Raw genomic sequence first — 15,474 nt, 5'->3', positions numbered from 1 at the left:
GGGAGGTGGGGGCAGATTGTGGGGTGCAGGGAGGAGGTGGAGGGGCAGGTTGTGGGGTGCAGGGGGGAGGTGGGGGCAGGTTGTGGGGTGCAGGGGGGAGGTGGGGGGCAGGCTGGGGGGTGCAGGGAGGAGGTGGGGGCAGGTTGTGGGGTGCAGGGGGGAGGTGGAGGGCAGGCCGGGGGGTGCAGGGAGGAGGTGGAGGGGCAGGTTGAGGGGTGCAGGGGGGAGGTGGGGGCAGGTTGTGGGGTGCAGGGGGGAGGTGGGGGGGCAGGTTGTGGGGTGCAGGGAGGAGGTGGAGGGGCAGGTTGAGGGGTGCAGGGGGGAGGTGGGGGGCAGGTTGTGGGGTGCAGGGAGGAGGTGGAGGGGCAGGTGGGGGGGTGCAGGGAGGAGGTGGGGGGGCAGGTTGAGGGGTGCAGGGGGGAGGTGGGGGGCAGGTTGTGGGGTGCAGGGAGGAGGTGGAGGGGCAGGTGGGGGGGTGCAGGGAGGAGGTGGGGGTCCAGGCCGTGGGGTGCAGGGAGGAGGTGGGGGGCAGGCTGGGGGGTGCTAGGTTCAGGTGCCGGCTGGGGGGCAGGGGGCAGGCTGTGGGGCAGGAGGTGCAGGGGCTGGGGGCGAGGAGCGGGGCGCAGGGGGGAGGTGGGGGGCAGGCTGTGGGGTGCAGGATGCAGGTGTGGGGTGCCAGCTGTGGGGCGCGGGGGCTGTCGTGCCATGGCCACCCCGGGGGGGGTGAGTGTGCCCACGTGTGCACACGCGTGTGCGCCGCACCCGCGGGTGCCCCGGGGCGCCGTGGGGGGGGGGGCTGAGCCCCGGGGCGGGGGGGCTGCCCCACAGCAGTGCTCGGGTCCCCACGGCGGGCGCGTGGGTCACAGGAAGGTGCGCGTGTCCTGGGGCCGGGAGCAGGCGCGGGGGGGGGGGGGGGCGCGTGTCCCGGGGTGGGAGCTGCCCCACGGCGCGTGCGCGTGTCGTGGGGCTGGGAGCAGCCCCGAGGGTGCGTCCCCACAGCGCGTGCGCGCGTCCCCACGGTGGGTGCGCGTGTCCCGGGGTGGGAGCTGCCCCATGGCGTGTGCGCGTGTCCCGGGGCTGGGAGCAGCCCCGAGGGCGCGTCCCCACAGCGCGTGCGCGCGTCCCCACGGTGGGTGCGCGTGTCCCGGGGCTGGGAGCTGCCCCACTGCGGGGGCGCGCGTCCCCACGGTGGGTGCGCGTGCCCCTGGGTGGGAGCTGCCCCACGGCGCGTGCGCGCGTCCCCACGGCGGGTGCACGCGTACCCACGGCGCGTGCACGCGTGTGCAGGGCGAGGCGCCGCCGCGCAGCTCCGCTCCGGCCCCGCCCCGCCCCGCCCCCCCCGGCGGGCGGCGCTGCCCGCGGGCGCGGAGCGCTTCCCACGCGCGACCTGAGCGAGCCGCGTGGGGCGGCGGCGGCCCCCGGCGGTGCCCGCGATGGTGTCGGCGGCCGTGGCGCTGGCGTTCGTGCCGCTGCTGCTCTCGCTGCTGCTGCGGTACCGGCACCACGCGGCGCTGCTGTGCCGGGCGGCGCTGGCGCCCTGGCTGCGCGAGCGGCTCGGCGGCGCCCCGCGCGAGCAGCGCGCGCTCCGCTTCGTGCTGGCGCACGCCGCGCCCGGCGACCCGCGGCACGTGCTGCGCACCTTGGACCGCTGGAGCGAGGCCCGCGAGCACCTCAGCAGCGTGGGGCCGCGCAAAGGTGGGCGCGGGGGGGCCGCGCACGCGCCCTGACAGCAATACGCGCGTGGATGCGCACACATAGACGCGTGCACGCTCACGGGCAGCACTGCACGCGTGGTGCGCGCACACACCCCGCCAGCAGCCACGCACCTGCACGCGCACCGACACACGCGCCCATGTGCTCCCAGCAGCAACGCGTTCACACGCACACCTGCGTGCATGCACACGTGCACACACGTGCCCTGACAGCAATACGCGCGTGGATGCACACACATAGACACACCTGCACGCACCCCGACACACGCGCCCACGTGCTCCCAGCAGCAACGCGTTCACACGCACACCCGCGTGCATGCGCACGTGCATGCACGCGCCCTGACAGCAATACGTGCATGGATGCGCACACATAGACACACCTGCACACACCCTGACACATGCGCCCACGTGCTCTCAGCAGCAACGCGTTCACACGCACACCTGCGTGCATGCGCACGTGCACGCACGCGCCCTGACAGCAATACGCACGTGGATGCACACAGACAGACACACCTGCACGCACCCCGACACACGCGCCCACGTGCTCTCAGCAGCAACGCATTCACACGCACACCTGCGTGCATGCGCACGTGCATGCACGCGCCCTGACAGCAATACGCACGTGGATGCACACAGACACACCTGCACGCACCCCGACACACGCGCCCACGTGCTCTCAGCAGCAACGCGTTCACACGCACGCGCACGTGCATGCGCATGTGCACACACGTGCCCTGACAGCAATACACGCGTGGATGTGCACACATAGACACACCTGCACGCACCCCGACACACGCGCCCACGTGCTCCCAGCAGCAACGCGTTCACACGCACACCTGCGTGCATGCACACGTGCACACACGTGCCCTGACAGCAATACGCGCGTGGATGCACACACATAGACACACCTGCACGCACCCCGACACACGCGCCCACGTGCTCCCAGCAGCAACGCGTTCACACGCACACCCGCGTGCATGCGCACGTGCATGCACGCGCCCTGACAGCAATACGTGCGTGGATGCGCACACATAGACACACCTGCACACACCCTGACACATGCGCCCACGTGCTCTCAGCAGCAACGCGTTCACACGCACACCTGCGTGCATGCGCACGTGCACGCACGCGCCCTGACAGCAATACGCACGTGGATGCACACAGACAGACACACCTGCACGCACCCCGACACACGCGCCCACGTGCTCTCAGCAGCAACGCATTCACACGCACACCTGCGTGCATGCGCACGTGCATGCACGCGCCCTGACAGCAATACGCACGTGGATGCACACAGACACACCTGCACGCACCCCGACACACGCGCCCACGTGCTCTCAGCAGCAACGCGTTCACACGCACGCGCACGTGCATGCGCATGTGCACACACGTGCCCTGACAGCAATACACGCGTGGATGTGCACACATAGACACACCTGCACGCACCCCGACACACGCGCCCACGTGCTCCCAGCAGCAACGCGTTCACACGCACACCTGCGTGCATGCGCACGTGCATGCACGCGCCCTGACAGCAATACGCGCGTGGATGCACACACACAGACACACCTGCACGCACCCTGACACATGCGCCCACGTGCTCCCAGCAGCAACGCGTTCACACGCACACCTGCGTGCATGCGCACGTGCATGCACGCGCCCTGACAGCAATACGTGCGTGGATGCACACACATAGACACACCTGCACACACCCCGACACACGCGCCCACGTGCTCTCAGCAGCAACGCGTTCACACGCACACCCACGTGCATGCACATGTGCACACACGTGCCCTGACAGCAATACACGCGTGGATGCGCACATATAGACACACCTGCACGCACCCTGACACACGCGCCCACGTGCTCTCAGCAGCAACGCGTTCACACGCACGCCCACGTGCATGCGCATGTGCACACACGTGCCCTGACAGCAATACACGCGTGGATGTGCACACATAGACACACCTGCACGCACCCCGACACACGCGCCCACGTATTCTCAGCAGCAACGCGTTCACACGCACACCCACGTGCATGCACATGTGCACACACGTGCCCTGACAGCAATACACGCGTGGATGCGCACATATAGACACACCTGCACGCACCCCGACACACGCGCCCACGTGCTCTCAGCAGCAACGCGTTCACACGCACGCCCACGTGCATGCACATGTGCACACACGTGCCCTGACAGCAATACACGCGTGGATGCACACACATAGACACACCTGCACGCACCCTGACACATGCGCCCACGTGCTCTCAGCAGCAACGCGTTCACACGCACGCCCACGTGCATGCACATGTGCACACACGTGCCCTGACAGCAATACGCGCGTGGATGCGCACATATAGACACACCTGCACGCACCCCGACACACGCGCCCATGTGCTCCCAGCAGCAACGCGTTCACACGCACGCCCACGTGCATGCACATGTGCACACACGTGCCCTGACAGCAATACACGCGTGGATGCGCACATATAGACACACCTGCACGCACCCTGACACATGCGCCCACGTGCTCTCAGCAGCAACGCGTTCACACGCACGCCCACGTGCATGCACATGTGCACACACGTGCCCTGACAGCAATACACGCGTGGATGCACACACATAGACACACCTGCACGCACCCCGACACACGCGCCCACGTGCTCCCAGCAGCAATGCGTTCACACCCACGTGTGAACACACACATGCTCCCACACACCCCACCGCAGCCCTCCCGCCCCCGGGCTGAGGCCAGGCAGAGACCCCGCGCGCTTGTGTCACACCGGGCTGGGAGCTCACCGCGGTCCCGGGGACGGGGACGCCGGGGCCGAGCACGGCCGCCGGCAGCATGCGGTGCCGGCGCGGGCAGGGGCACGGCCCCGGCGGGTGCTGAGCGGCCCCCCGGCCCCCCCCCCCGGCCAGGCCGGATCCTGGAGCGGCTGCTGCGGGAGCGGGCGCCGCTCGCCGTGCTGGAGCTGGGCACCTACTGCGGCTATGCCACGGTGCTGCTGGCGCAGGGGCTGCCGCCGGGCGCCCGCCTCTACACCGTGGAGATGGACCCCCGGCACGCCGCCGTCGCCGAGAAGGTCATTCGCCTGGCCGGCTTCGACGAGCGCACGGTGAGCGGGAGAGGAGGGCCCCGCCGCGCTGCTCGCGCCCTCCCCAGCCCCCTTCGCCCCGGGTGCCGCCGCCACAGCCCCGGCTCGCTGCCCCCGCGTCGCGCATCCCGGCCGCGGGCCGCCCGGGAAGCGGGAGGCATTTGCGCCCCCCGCCCCGCGCTCAGCCGCCGCCGCCGCCCGCGCAGGTGGAGCTGATCGTGGGCCGCTCCGAGGAGGTCATCCCGCGGCTGCGGGAGAAGCACGGCCTGCGCAAGGCCGACTTCGTCTTCATGGACCACTGGAAGCGGTGCTACCTGCGGGACCTGCAGCTCCTGGAGGCGCACGACCTGCTGGCCGAGGGCGCCACGGTCCTGGCCGACAACGTCATCTTCCCCGGGGCGCCGCACTTCCTGCAGTACGCCAAGACCTGCGGCAAGTACCGGTGCAAGGTGCACCGCACCAGCCTGGAGTACTTCCGCGCCATCCCCGACGGCGTCGCCGAGCTCACCTACGCCGGCCCGCGCTGAGCCCCCGCAGAGCGCCGGCCCGGCACGGCCGCCCTCGGCCTCCGCCGCGGTCGGAGCGGGGCCGCGGCGCGCCGCCGTCGCCCTCCCGCTCCCGCCTGCCTCCCCGGGGCAGAGGCACGGCCGGCACGGGACGCTCTGCCCCGCGCTGCGCGCGAGAGCGCCGCAGGGGAAGCGGGCCGGCGGACAGAACCACAACCGGCCCGGCCCCAAACTGCCCCGGCCCCGCGGGGAGGCCGCGCGAGAGCACCCTGCCCTCCGTGCGCCTCCGCGCTCCTGTAAGGGGACCCCAGACATGGAGCCGTTTTCTGGAAAAAAAAAGTAATATTTATTAGAAAAGATGCAACACTCACGTGACCCCTCTGCCGCTCAGCTGCCCCGGGCAGAGCTGTGCATTGGCCGGCGCTGTCTCGGCGCCTGCAGCAGGAGCTGAAGCATCGCTCCAGCCCCTGCGGGCAGCTTCATGCCGAGCCTGCTCATTCCATGCAGTCCTCAGAAAGGCAACGAGACACAGCAGCGGGAGGGAAGCTTCGGTAACTTCCCCCCCCCCCCCCAGGGTCCCGCAGGGCACCAGAGCCTGCCCCAGAATCGGCAGGTCGGCCAGGACATCCCTCCCGGCCTCGTCCGACTTCTCGGGCTCTGGCCCGGTCAGGATGCAGCAGGATCAGATCATCCACTGGTCTTGATCCTGCTCTGCCCCTTCCATGTCCACCTGGGAAAAGAGGAAACATTGGAGACAGCCCCTGAGCCCTGGCCAGTCTGCTCCCAACACGCGACCCTCCGCCTGCTCCCGAAGGCAGGGGGACCTGGCCAAGGACACAGCAGAGGCAGAGCCCAGGGGTCCGCGTCCCAGCTCCCCCGCTCGGCTGCGGTACGCTCTTGGGCGAGCGTCATCTCGGGCGCCTCTGGCTGTGACCACAGGGACGCCTAAATCGGCTTTCGCGATGCCTCCGAGACCGCGTCTGCAGGTGGGCGCTGCCAGAAGTGCCACCCTGCGGCAGGGACCGCTGGGCTCCCAGTGGCAGCACGCGTGTGGCAGGACTGGAGGTGTCTGCGGTCACAGACGAGGAGGCCAGAAGGGGCTGGGTGAAACACCCCTAAGCAGGGAGCCCCAAGAGGTGCAGGGCACGGGCCGGGCAGGCTGCTCCTCCAGAGACAAGCCTGGCGTCGGGGACTACGTCGGGGGACGGAGACCGGGGAGCACCGACCCCACGGGAGCCGAGGCTCCGCGCCGACCCCCTTCTGGTGTCGGTGGGCTGGGGACTCGGGCCAGCCCGCCCAGGCTCTCCGTTTACCTCGTTGATCTCCCCATCGTCAGGGGACTCGTTATAATCGTTCATCTCGTCCATATCCTGCATGTCCTCGTCGTCCTCGGAGTCCTCTTCGCTGTCTTCATCATCCTCGTCGTCCTCCTCCTCCTCCTCGTCGTAATGCTGCAGACGACGCGGGAGGCGGCGGCCGTCAGCGCCCCGCAGCGCTGCTCCGGCGCCCGGCCCCGGCCCCGCCAGCCCATCCTGCCTCCGCACCGGCTTTCCACCGCAGTCCATCACGTCACAAGTCCCAGAGCTGCCGGCATCGGCCCCGGCCGAGCTCCACAACCCCAGGGGGCTTCAAGGTGGCTTCAACCCCACCTTGCCCAGCCCCTCCTGGGCGCCAGAGGGTCCGACACGCGCCCGGCGCTGCCTTCCCTGCGTGGAACGAGGGGTCCCCAGAGCCCACCCTGCCTCCTTTCGGGGGGGACCAGGCACCCCCGGCTGGCAGCAGAGTCCTTGGCCGTACACCCCTGGGACGAGCCCCAGAGCTGCTCCGCGCACCCAAAGCCAGATCACCCGCCTGCCCTCTCACAGCGGCTCTCGGCACCGCTCCCGGCCCGCACACGGAAGCTTTGGGGGTCGGGGAAGGCGCAACGGAGACCCCGTCCCGCCCGCACGCCCGCCAGGCCCTGCCTCCCCTCCCAGCGCCGCGGACCCACCTCAGACGCAGGCTTTCCTATCGGCACCAAGTTGTTGTCCTTCTCCGCAATGCTCTGGAGCTGGGGAGCAGGGAGAAGCAGCTCAGCGCGCGGCCGCCTGCTCGGAAAGCGCCTGCTCGCCTCCCTTGAGTTACGGGACGACCCAGGCGAGCGGGAGGAGGCAGCCGAGCACCCGGCCGCTTCCTAAACAGCTTGCTCAAACTGGATCCTAGGAACTTCGGTCGCCGACTGGCTGCCGGCGCAAAGGTCGCTCCGGGCACGGCCGCGGCACAGCCGTTCCTGGCTCGCGGCTGCTGGAGAAGCTTGCAGGAGGAGCTGCGCCCCGCCTGGCCTCGGCTTTGAACCGAGGCAGAGCAAAGCGCCGTGGCGCGGGAGCCCCCGAGGCCACGCCGATGAGCGGGGCCAGGGAGCGATCAGATAAACTCGCGGAGAGCGAGGTCGCTCAGGGACACCCCGCGGAGGATACGGACGCGGCCTCCGGCGGGGCGAGCCCCAGCCACCTTCCTTCAGCTCTCCTGCCGCGGCTACAGCGGAGAATTACAGCTCAATTACAGCAGCCTGGCACCTCCAACCCAGAGGGACTTAAATATTTTTCCCAGGTGCCTGCTCTTTTTTTGTGTGTGTGTGTGTGAAACCAGTAATTAAACAATTTAGGATATTTAATCATTATTGAGATTCAGGTATTTAATTAAACATTTTTTTTTTCTGTTAGATTCACAAGCTGGGGTAAGGCTGCAGCACCTGAATCACATTCACAGTACAGAGCACCCGCAGATGATGAAAATTAGACATTACCTCCTTCCTTTCTCCGGGGAATCTTTTTTTAATTAATTGCAAGGCACGAAAGGAGGAAAAAAAAAAGCCGTGCTGCAACAACACTTTCAAGCTACCTACACAGATAACTGGGGAGCTGCAAACCAGGAGGGGAAACTAGGCAGTTGCCTACACAGGGCCGAGACTGAGCGCGCCGCGTGGCGCAGCAAGGCGAGCGGCTCGCGAGGAGCGCGACCGAGCGCTCTGCGGGGCGGGCAGCAGGAGCCCGGGACGACTCGGGGGCGCCAGGCAGCACGGCCGCGGTCTCGGGAGCAGAGCCCCTCCAGGGAGGGCGGCAGCGCGTGGGGAGCGCTCGGAGGGGCCGGCCACGGGACGCTCCCGCGCCAGGGACGCCGAGCGCCCGGGGCGCCAGCGCGGTCCCGGCGCAGAGGCGGTGACTCGTGCGGGACGGGGACAGCGGCAGGAGACCCCAGTGGGGCCGGGCCCCACGCCCCAGGACCCCTTTCACCAGCTTGCGTCAGGACCCCCGAGCCCCCGGCACCCATCCCCTCGCCCACCCCTCCCACCAGCCTCGTCCACAGGGACCCCAGTCCGCAGGACGAGCTGCTGCCCCCACCCCTGGGACCCCCCGTCCCAGGAACCCTCAGGACCCCTTGTTGTCTCCATCCCACTGTCACCCCTTCCTCAGGGATTTCTCGTTGACCCTGCCCCAGGATCCCCATGCCCAGGGCCCCCTCCCAGCCCCAGCCCCAGGATCCCCACGCCCGGGACCCCCACGCCCGGGACCCCCTCTCAGCCCCAGCCCCACGACCCCCATGCCCGGGACCCCCCCCTTTCAGCCCCAGGACCCCCACGCCCGGGACCCCCCCTCTCAGCCCCAGGACCCCCACACCCGGGACCCCCACGCCCGGGACCCCCTCTCAGCCCCAGCCCCAGGATCCCCACGCCCGGGACCCCCACGCCCAGGACCCCTTCTCAGCCCCACGCCCAGGACCCTCTCTCAGCCCCAGCCCCAGGATCCCCACGGCCGGGACCCCCTCTCAGCCCCACGCCCAGGACCCCCTCTCAGCCCCACGCCCGGGACCCCCTCTCAGCCCCACGCCCGGGACCCCCACGCCCGGGACCCCCCAGGCCCCACCCCGGGGGAGCCGCCGACCAGGCCCCCGGCCGCCGCCTCCCCGGGTACATCCCCCCCACCCCCCCCCGCTGCCGCCACCGTCGTCGCGGCGCACCCAGGCCTGGTGCTGCTGCTCCTGCTGCTGCAGCTCGGTCTCGTCCACGCAGGGCCGGTCCAGGTTGAACCACAGCGCCTCGGTGACGCGCGGCAGCAGCGACGGGAACAGCGTGGACATGCTGCGGCGGCGGCGGAACCTCCGCGCGGAGCGGGCGCTGCCGACCCGGAGCCAGAACCCACCGCGCCGGAAGCGGCGGGGCGGACACGGCCCCCTCCCCGGCGCACCGCGCATGCGCGGGAGGGGGCGCCGGCCGCGCCCACGACAGGGCCGTGCGCGGGGGGCGGGGCCAAGGCGGGGGCGGGGCCAAGGCGTGACTGACAGCTGGGAACGTGCCCCCACCCGGGGGCGCGTGTGACCCACGGGTGTCCCTGCCCCCCAGAGTGTGTGTGTGACCCACGGGTGTCCCCGCTCCCCGCGGTGTGCGTGTGACCAACGGGTGTCCCCGCTGCCCCCGGTGTGCCTGTTACCCACGGGTGTCCCCGCTCCCCGCGGTGTGCCTGTGACCCACGGGTGTCCCTCCCCCCCAGTGTGCGTGTGACCCATGGATGTCCCTGCCCCCCTGGTGTGCGTGTGACCCACGAGTGTCCCTGCTCCCCACAGTGTGTATGTGACTCACGGGAGCTCCCGCTCCCCCCGCAGTGCCCATATGACCCCCGGGTGTCCCACGTGGGCTCCTCCAGCGCCGTTCCGGGGGCAGAGCCGCGCCGCGACCTTTGAGTCGGGCTGCGCCGCCCGGCAGCACGCTGCAGCCCCGAGCCCCGCAGCCCCGAGCTCCGCAGCCCCGAGCCCCGCAGCCCCGCAGCTCCGAGCCCCGAGCCCCGCAGCCCCGCAGCCCCGAGCCCCGAGCCCCGCAGCCCCGAGCCCCGCAGCCCCGAGCCCCGAGCCCCGCAGCCCCGAGCCCCGCAGCCCCTCAGCCCCGCAGCTCCGCAGCTCCGAGCCCCGCAGCCCCGAGCCCCGCAGCCCCGAGCCCCGCAGCCCCGCAGCCCCGCAGCTCCGAGCCCCGCAGCCCCGAGCCCCGCAGCTCTGCAGCCCCGAGCCCCGCAGCCCCGCAGCCCCGCAGCCCCGCAGCCCCGAGCCCCGGCAGCCCCGAGCCCCGCAGCCCCGAGCCCCGCAGCTCCGAGCCCCGCAGCCCCGCAGCCCCGAGCCCCGCAGCTCCGAGCCCCGCAGCCCCGAGCTCCGCAGCCCCGAGCCCCGCAGCCCCGCAGCCCCGAGCTCCGCAGCCCCGAGCCCCGCAGCTCCGAGCCCCGCAGCTCCGAGCCCCGCAGCCCCGAGCCCCGAGCCCCGCAGCCCCGAGCCCCGCAGCCCCGCAGCCCCGCAGCCCCGAGCCCCGCAGCTCCGAGCCCCGCAGCCCCGAGCCCCGAGCCCCGCAGCCCCGAGCCCCGCAGCCCCGCAGCCCCGAGCCCCGAGCTCCGCAGCCCCGAGCCCCGCAGCCCCGCAGCCCCGAGCCCCGCAGCCCCGAGCCCCGCAGCCCCGCAGCCCCTCAGCCCCGCAGCCCCGAGCCCCGCGCCGCGCTGCCGCCGGCCATGGCCGCGCTCCGGGCGCCGCTGCCGCCGCTGCCCGCGGCGCTGGCGCTGGCGCTGGCGGCGGCGGTGGCGGCGGCCGCCCCCGCGGCGGGCGGCACCGCGCTGCTCAACGTCTGCCTCGACGCCAAGCACCACAAGCAGCAGCCGGGCCCCGAGGGGCTGCTCTACGGGCAGGTAAGGCGGCCCCGCGGCGCGGCCGGGCCCCGCGCGACCCCCGCCCCCACGCCCCACGCCCACGCGCCCCCTCCCGCTCCGCAGTGCGCGCCGTGGCGGGACAGCGCCTGCTGCACGGCCAACACGAGCGCGGCGGCCCACGAGGACCGCTCGTACCTCTACAACTTCAACTGGGACCACTGCGGCGCGCTGCCGGCGCGCTGCAAGCGCCACTTCGTGCAGGACACCTGCCTCTACGAGTGCTCGCCCAACCTGGGGCCCTGGATCCAGCAGGTAGGGCGGGCCGCGCCGAGCCGAGCCGAGCCGAGCCGCTCCGCGCCGCGCCGAGCCGAGCCGAGCCGAGCCGCGCCGCGCCGCGCCGCGCCGGGCCGGGCCGAGCCGCGCCGCGCCGAGCCGAGCCGAGCCGAGCCGCTCCGCGCCGCGCCGAGCCGCGCCGCGCCGCGCCGCGCCGGGCCGGGCCGAGCCGCGCCGCGCCGAGCCGAGCCGAGCCGAGCCGGGCCGAGCCGCTCCGCGCCGCGCCGAGCCGGGCCGCGCCGAGCCGAGCCGAGCCGCTCCGCGCCGCGCCGAGCCGAGCCGAGCCGCGCCGCGCCGCGCTGGGGGCGGCTCCCGCGCGCGGGGGCGGTGACAGCCGCGTCCCCCGCGCCGCAGGCGGACACGAGCTGGCGCAAGGAGCGGATCCGCGACGTGCCGCTGTGCCAGGAGGACTGCGAGCAGTGGTGGCAGGACTGCCGCGACGCCCTCACCTGCAAGAGCAACTGGCACGCCGGCTGGAACTGGACCACGGGTGAGCGTGGGGCGGGGTGGGGGGGGGCGCAGCCCGCCACCGTGGCCTCCCTCCTCCCCCGCCCGTCCCGCTGCCGCCGCGGCGCTCAGCCCGGCCGTCCCCGGCAGGCACCAACCTCTGCCCGCGCGGCGCCCCGTGCCGCCGCTTCGCCGACGTGTTCGGCTCGGCCGCGGCGCTCTGCGAGCGCGTCTGGTCCGGCTCGTACCGCTACACGCGGCACCGCCGCGGCAGCGGCCGCTGCATCCAGATGTGGTTCGACGCCGACGGCCCCAACCCCAACGCCGCCGTGGCCCGGTACTACGCGGGCGTCGGCGCCGCCGCCGCCCCGACGCCGCCGCCGCCGCCGCTGCTGCTGCTGCCGCCGCTGCTGCTGCTGCTGCTGCCGCCGCCGGCGCGGCCCTGAGCGCCCGCGGGGTCCCGCCGCCGAGCGCGAATAAACGCTGCTGCGCTGCGACGGCTCGGCCGCTCGGGGAGAGGGGGCGCGGGGGGGCGTGGGGGGGCGTGGGGGACGGGGGGGCGCGGGGGAGCAGGGGCGCGGGGGGAGCGGGGGGGCCGGGGGGGCGCGGGGGACGGGGGGGAGTGGGGAGCAGGGGGGCGGGGGGGACGGGGGGAACGGGGGGGCGCGGGGGAGCAGGGGGGGCGCGGAGGGACGTGGGGGAGCGGGGGATCAGGGGGGGTGGGGGGAGCAGGGGCGCGGAGGAGCGGGGGGACGGGGGGAGCAGGGGCGCGGGGGGATGGGGGGCGCGGGGGGGCGTGGTGGGACGGAGGGGGCGCGGGGGGGCGCGGTGGACGCGGGCGCCGTGAGGAGGGTCTCATGCGGGTTCGCGGTGCCGCGAGGGGGGCGGGTCCCGCACGGGGAGCGGCCCTGCCCACCCCGACGCACCCCCCACGCGTGGGACCAACACGAGTGGGGATGGGCGAAGCGGCCGCGGAGCCCAGGAGCAGCGCCGGGGAGCTGGCACGAGTGTCCCAGCGCCCCACAGCTGCCCCTCGCCCACATCCCCCCCCACGCCCCACAACCCCCCCACTTCACCTCCACACCCCACATCTCCCTGCTCACCCCACACACCCTTCACACCCCACAGCCCCCCTCACACCCCACAGACCCCCTCAGCCCCCCACACCCCACATCTCCTCCCACCCCGCACCCCCTCCCACCCCACATCCCTCCCACATCACCTCCACACCCCACATCTTCCCGCTTACCCCCCACATCCCCCCCACAGCCCCCTTGCTCACCCCACACCTCCCTCACACCCTGCAGCCACCCCACAGCCCCCCTCAGCCCCCTGCACCCACATCCCCCTCACACCCCACAGCCCTCCCACAGCCCCCTCCACACCCCACCCCCCCACCTTACAGCCCCCCCACATCCCCCGCACCCCACAGCCCCCCCAGAGCCTCCTCACATCCTGCATCCCCCGTCGCACCCCACATCCCCCCCACCCTATATCCCCCCACACCCCCTCCCCCCCCACTGCCCGGCCCGGCCCGGCGCCCCCCCCCCCCGGAGCCTGCGAGGCCCCCCCGGCCCGTTTTGCTCCTGGCGCTGTTCGTTGCTCTCAGACAGTTTTTGCCCGGGACTTCCCGCTCCCGCCAGCAGAGGGTCCCACGTCCCCCCGCGCTCCCCCCGGCAGCACCGACTCGTGCTGAACCGAGCCAAGTCAGGCCGAACCGGGCCAAACTGGGCCAGGCTGAACTAGGCCGAGTTGGGCTGAACCAGGCCAGGCTGAACCAGGCTGAGTGGGGCTGAACCAGGCTGAACTGGCCCTGGATGAACCAAGCCAAGTCGGGCTGAACCAGGCCAAACTGGGCAAGGCTGAGCCAGGCCAAGTTGGGCTGAACCAGGCTGAACTGGGCCAGGCTGAACCAAGCCAAGTTAGACTGAACCATGCTGGACTGGGCGAGGCTGAACCAAACCGAATTGGACTGAACCAGGCCAAACTGAGGCAGGCTCAACCAAGCCAAACTGGGCCAAACCAGGCCGGGCTGAACCAAGTCGAGTCAGTCTGAACAGGGCTGAACCGGGGTGGGCTGAACTGAGCCAAGCCAGGCCGAACCGGGCTGATGCAGTTCAGGCTGAACTGAGCTGGGCTGTGGTGAACTGCACTGAGCTGGACCGGGCTGAGCTGGGCCAGGCTGAGCCGAGCCAGGCTGAGCTGAATCGGGCTGGGCTGAACTGAGCTGAGCTGAATGGAGCCAAGCCAGGTTTAACCAGGCCAAGGGGGTTCAGGCTGAACTGAGCTGGGCTGAACTAGGCCAGGCCGGACTGGGCTGAGGTTGTTCAGGCTGAACCGAGCTGGGCTGGGCTGAACCAGTCTGGCTGAACTGGGCCAGGCCCAAACCAGGCTGAGGTGGTTCAGGCTGAACGGGGCTGGGCTGAATTGGGCTAGGCTGAACCAAGCTGGATGGGCTGAATCAGGCTGAGCTGGGCCGAACTGGGCTGAATTGAGCTGGGTCAAACTGGGCCAAGGTGGTTCAGGCTGAATGGGGCTGAGCTGGGCTGAACCAAGCTGGGTCAAACTGGCCAGGCTGAATTGAGCCGGGCTGGGCAGAACTGGGCTGACACAGTTCAGGCTGAACAGGGCTGAGCCAGGCTGAACCAGGCCAAGGTGATTTAAGTGAGTGGGGCTGGGCTGGGCTGAACCAAGCTGAGCCGAACTGGGCCAGGCTGAGCAGAGCCAGGCCAGGCCGAACCGAGCTGAGGTGTTTCAGGCTGAGCTAGGTTGGGCCGTGTGCCCTGGGCTGCCAGGAACCTGCGGTGCCAGTGCTGGTGCCAGAGTCAGTCCCAGTGCTGGTCCTGATGCCAGTGTCAGTCCTGGTGCTGGTCCCAGTACTGGTACCAGTGTTGGTCCTGGTGCTGGTCCCGGTGCCAGTGTCAGTCCTAGTGCCAGTCCCGGCGTCAGTCCTGGTCCCGGTCCCGGTGCTGGTCCTGGTGTTGGTGTCAGTCCCAGTGCCGATCCTGGTGTCAGTCCTGGTCCTGGTGCCGGTCCCAGTGTCAGTCCTGGTCCCGGTGCAAGTGCCAGACCCGGTGCTGGTCCAGGTGTTGGTGTCAGTCCCAGTGCTGATCCTGGTGTCAGTCCTGGTCCTGGTGCCGGTCCCAGTGTCAGTCCTGGTCCCGGTGCAAGTGCCAGACCCGGTGCTGGTGTCAGTCCTAGTGCCGATCCTGGTGTCAGTCCTGGTCCCGGTGCAAGTGCCAGATCCGGTGCTGGTCCTGGTGTTGGTGTCAGTCCTAGTGCTGATCCTGGTGTCAGTGCTGGTCCTAGTGCCGGTGCCGGTCCCAGTGCTGGTCCCAGTCCTGGTGTAGCTATCAATGCTGGTCCTGGTGCCGGTCCCAGTGCTGGTGCTGGTCCCAGTGCTGGTCCCAGTCCTGGCGTAGCTATCAGTGCTCGTCCTGGTGCCAGTGCCAGTGCTGGTCCCGGTGCCGGTGTCAGTGCCGGTCCCGGTGCTGGTCCCAGTCCTGGTGTAGCTATCAGTGCCGGTCCCGGTGCCAGTCCCAGTGCTGGTGCTGGTCGCAGTGCCGGTCCCAGTGCCGGTCCCAGTGCCGGTGCCGGTGCCGGTCCCAGTGCCGGTCCCAGTCCTGGCGTAGCTGCCGGTCCCAGTGCCGGTCCCGGTGCTGGTCCTGGTGCTGGTCCCAGCCGTGGCGAAGCTGCCGGTGCCGGTCTCGGTGCCGGTCC

General features: G+C 71.5%; 2 protein-coding genes across 2 annotated transcripts; one reads left to right on the top strand and one right to left on the bottom strand.

Moving 5' to 3' along the window:
* The first annotated feature begins 1,433 nt into the window (after positions 1-1,433).
* On the top strand, positions 1,434-5,338 carry TOMT (transmembrane O-methyltransferase). The gene is made up of 3 exons (XM_062567501.1): positions 1,434-1,695; positions 4,636-4,832; positions 5,018-5,338. Exons 1-3 carry the CDS (start codon positions 1,434-1,436, stop codon positions 5,336-5,338), a joined length of 780 nt encoding a protein of 259 aa, XP_062423485.1.
* A 301-nt stretch (positions 5,339-5,639) lies between these two features.
* On the bottom strand, positions 5,640-9,521 carry ANAPC15 (anaphase promoting complex subunit 15). The gene is made up of 4 exons (XM_062567503.1): positions 9,314-9,521; positions 7,308-7,367; positions 6,631-6,768; positions 5,640-6,047 (listed from the first exon to the last, which is right to left on the bottom strand). The coding sequence occupies exons 1-4, from the start codon at positions 9,431-9,433 to the stop codon at positions 6,000-6,002; spliced, it is 366 nt and encodes a 121-aa protein (XP_062423487.1). The 5' UTR covers positions 9,434-9,521; the 3' UTR covers positions 5,640-5,999.
* Between the last annotated feature and the right edge of the window lie 5,953 nt (positions 9,522-15,474).

This window comes from Rhea pennata, chromosome 1 (assembly GCF_028389875.1).
Source record: "Rhea pennata isolate bPtePen1 chromosome 1, bPtePen1.pri, whole genome shotgun sequence".
Taxonomy (NCBI): domain Eukaryota; kingdom Metazoa; phylum Chordata; class Aves; order Rheiformes; family Rheidae; genus Rhea; species Rhea pennata.
The sequence above is the reverse complement of the archived record's forward strand: the minus strand, read 5'-3'. Positions and strand labels throughout refer to the sequence as shown.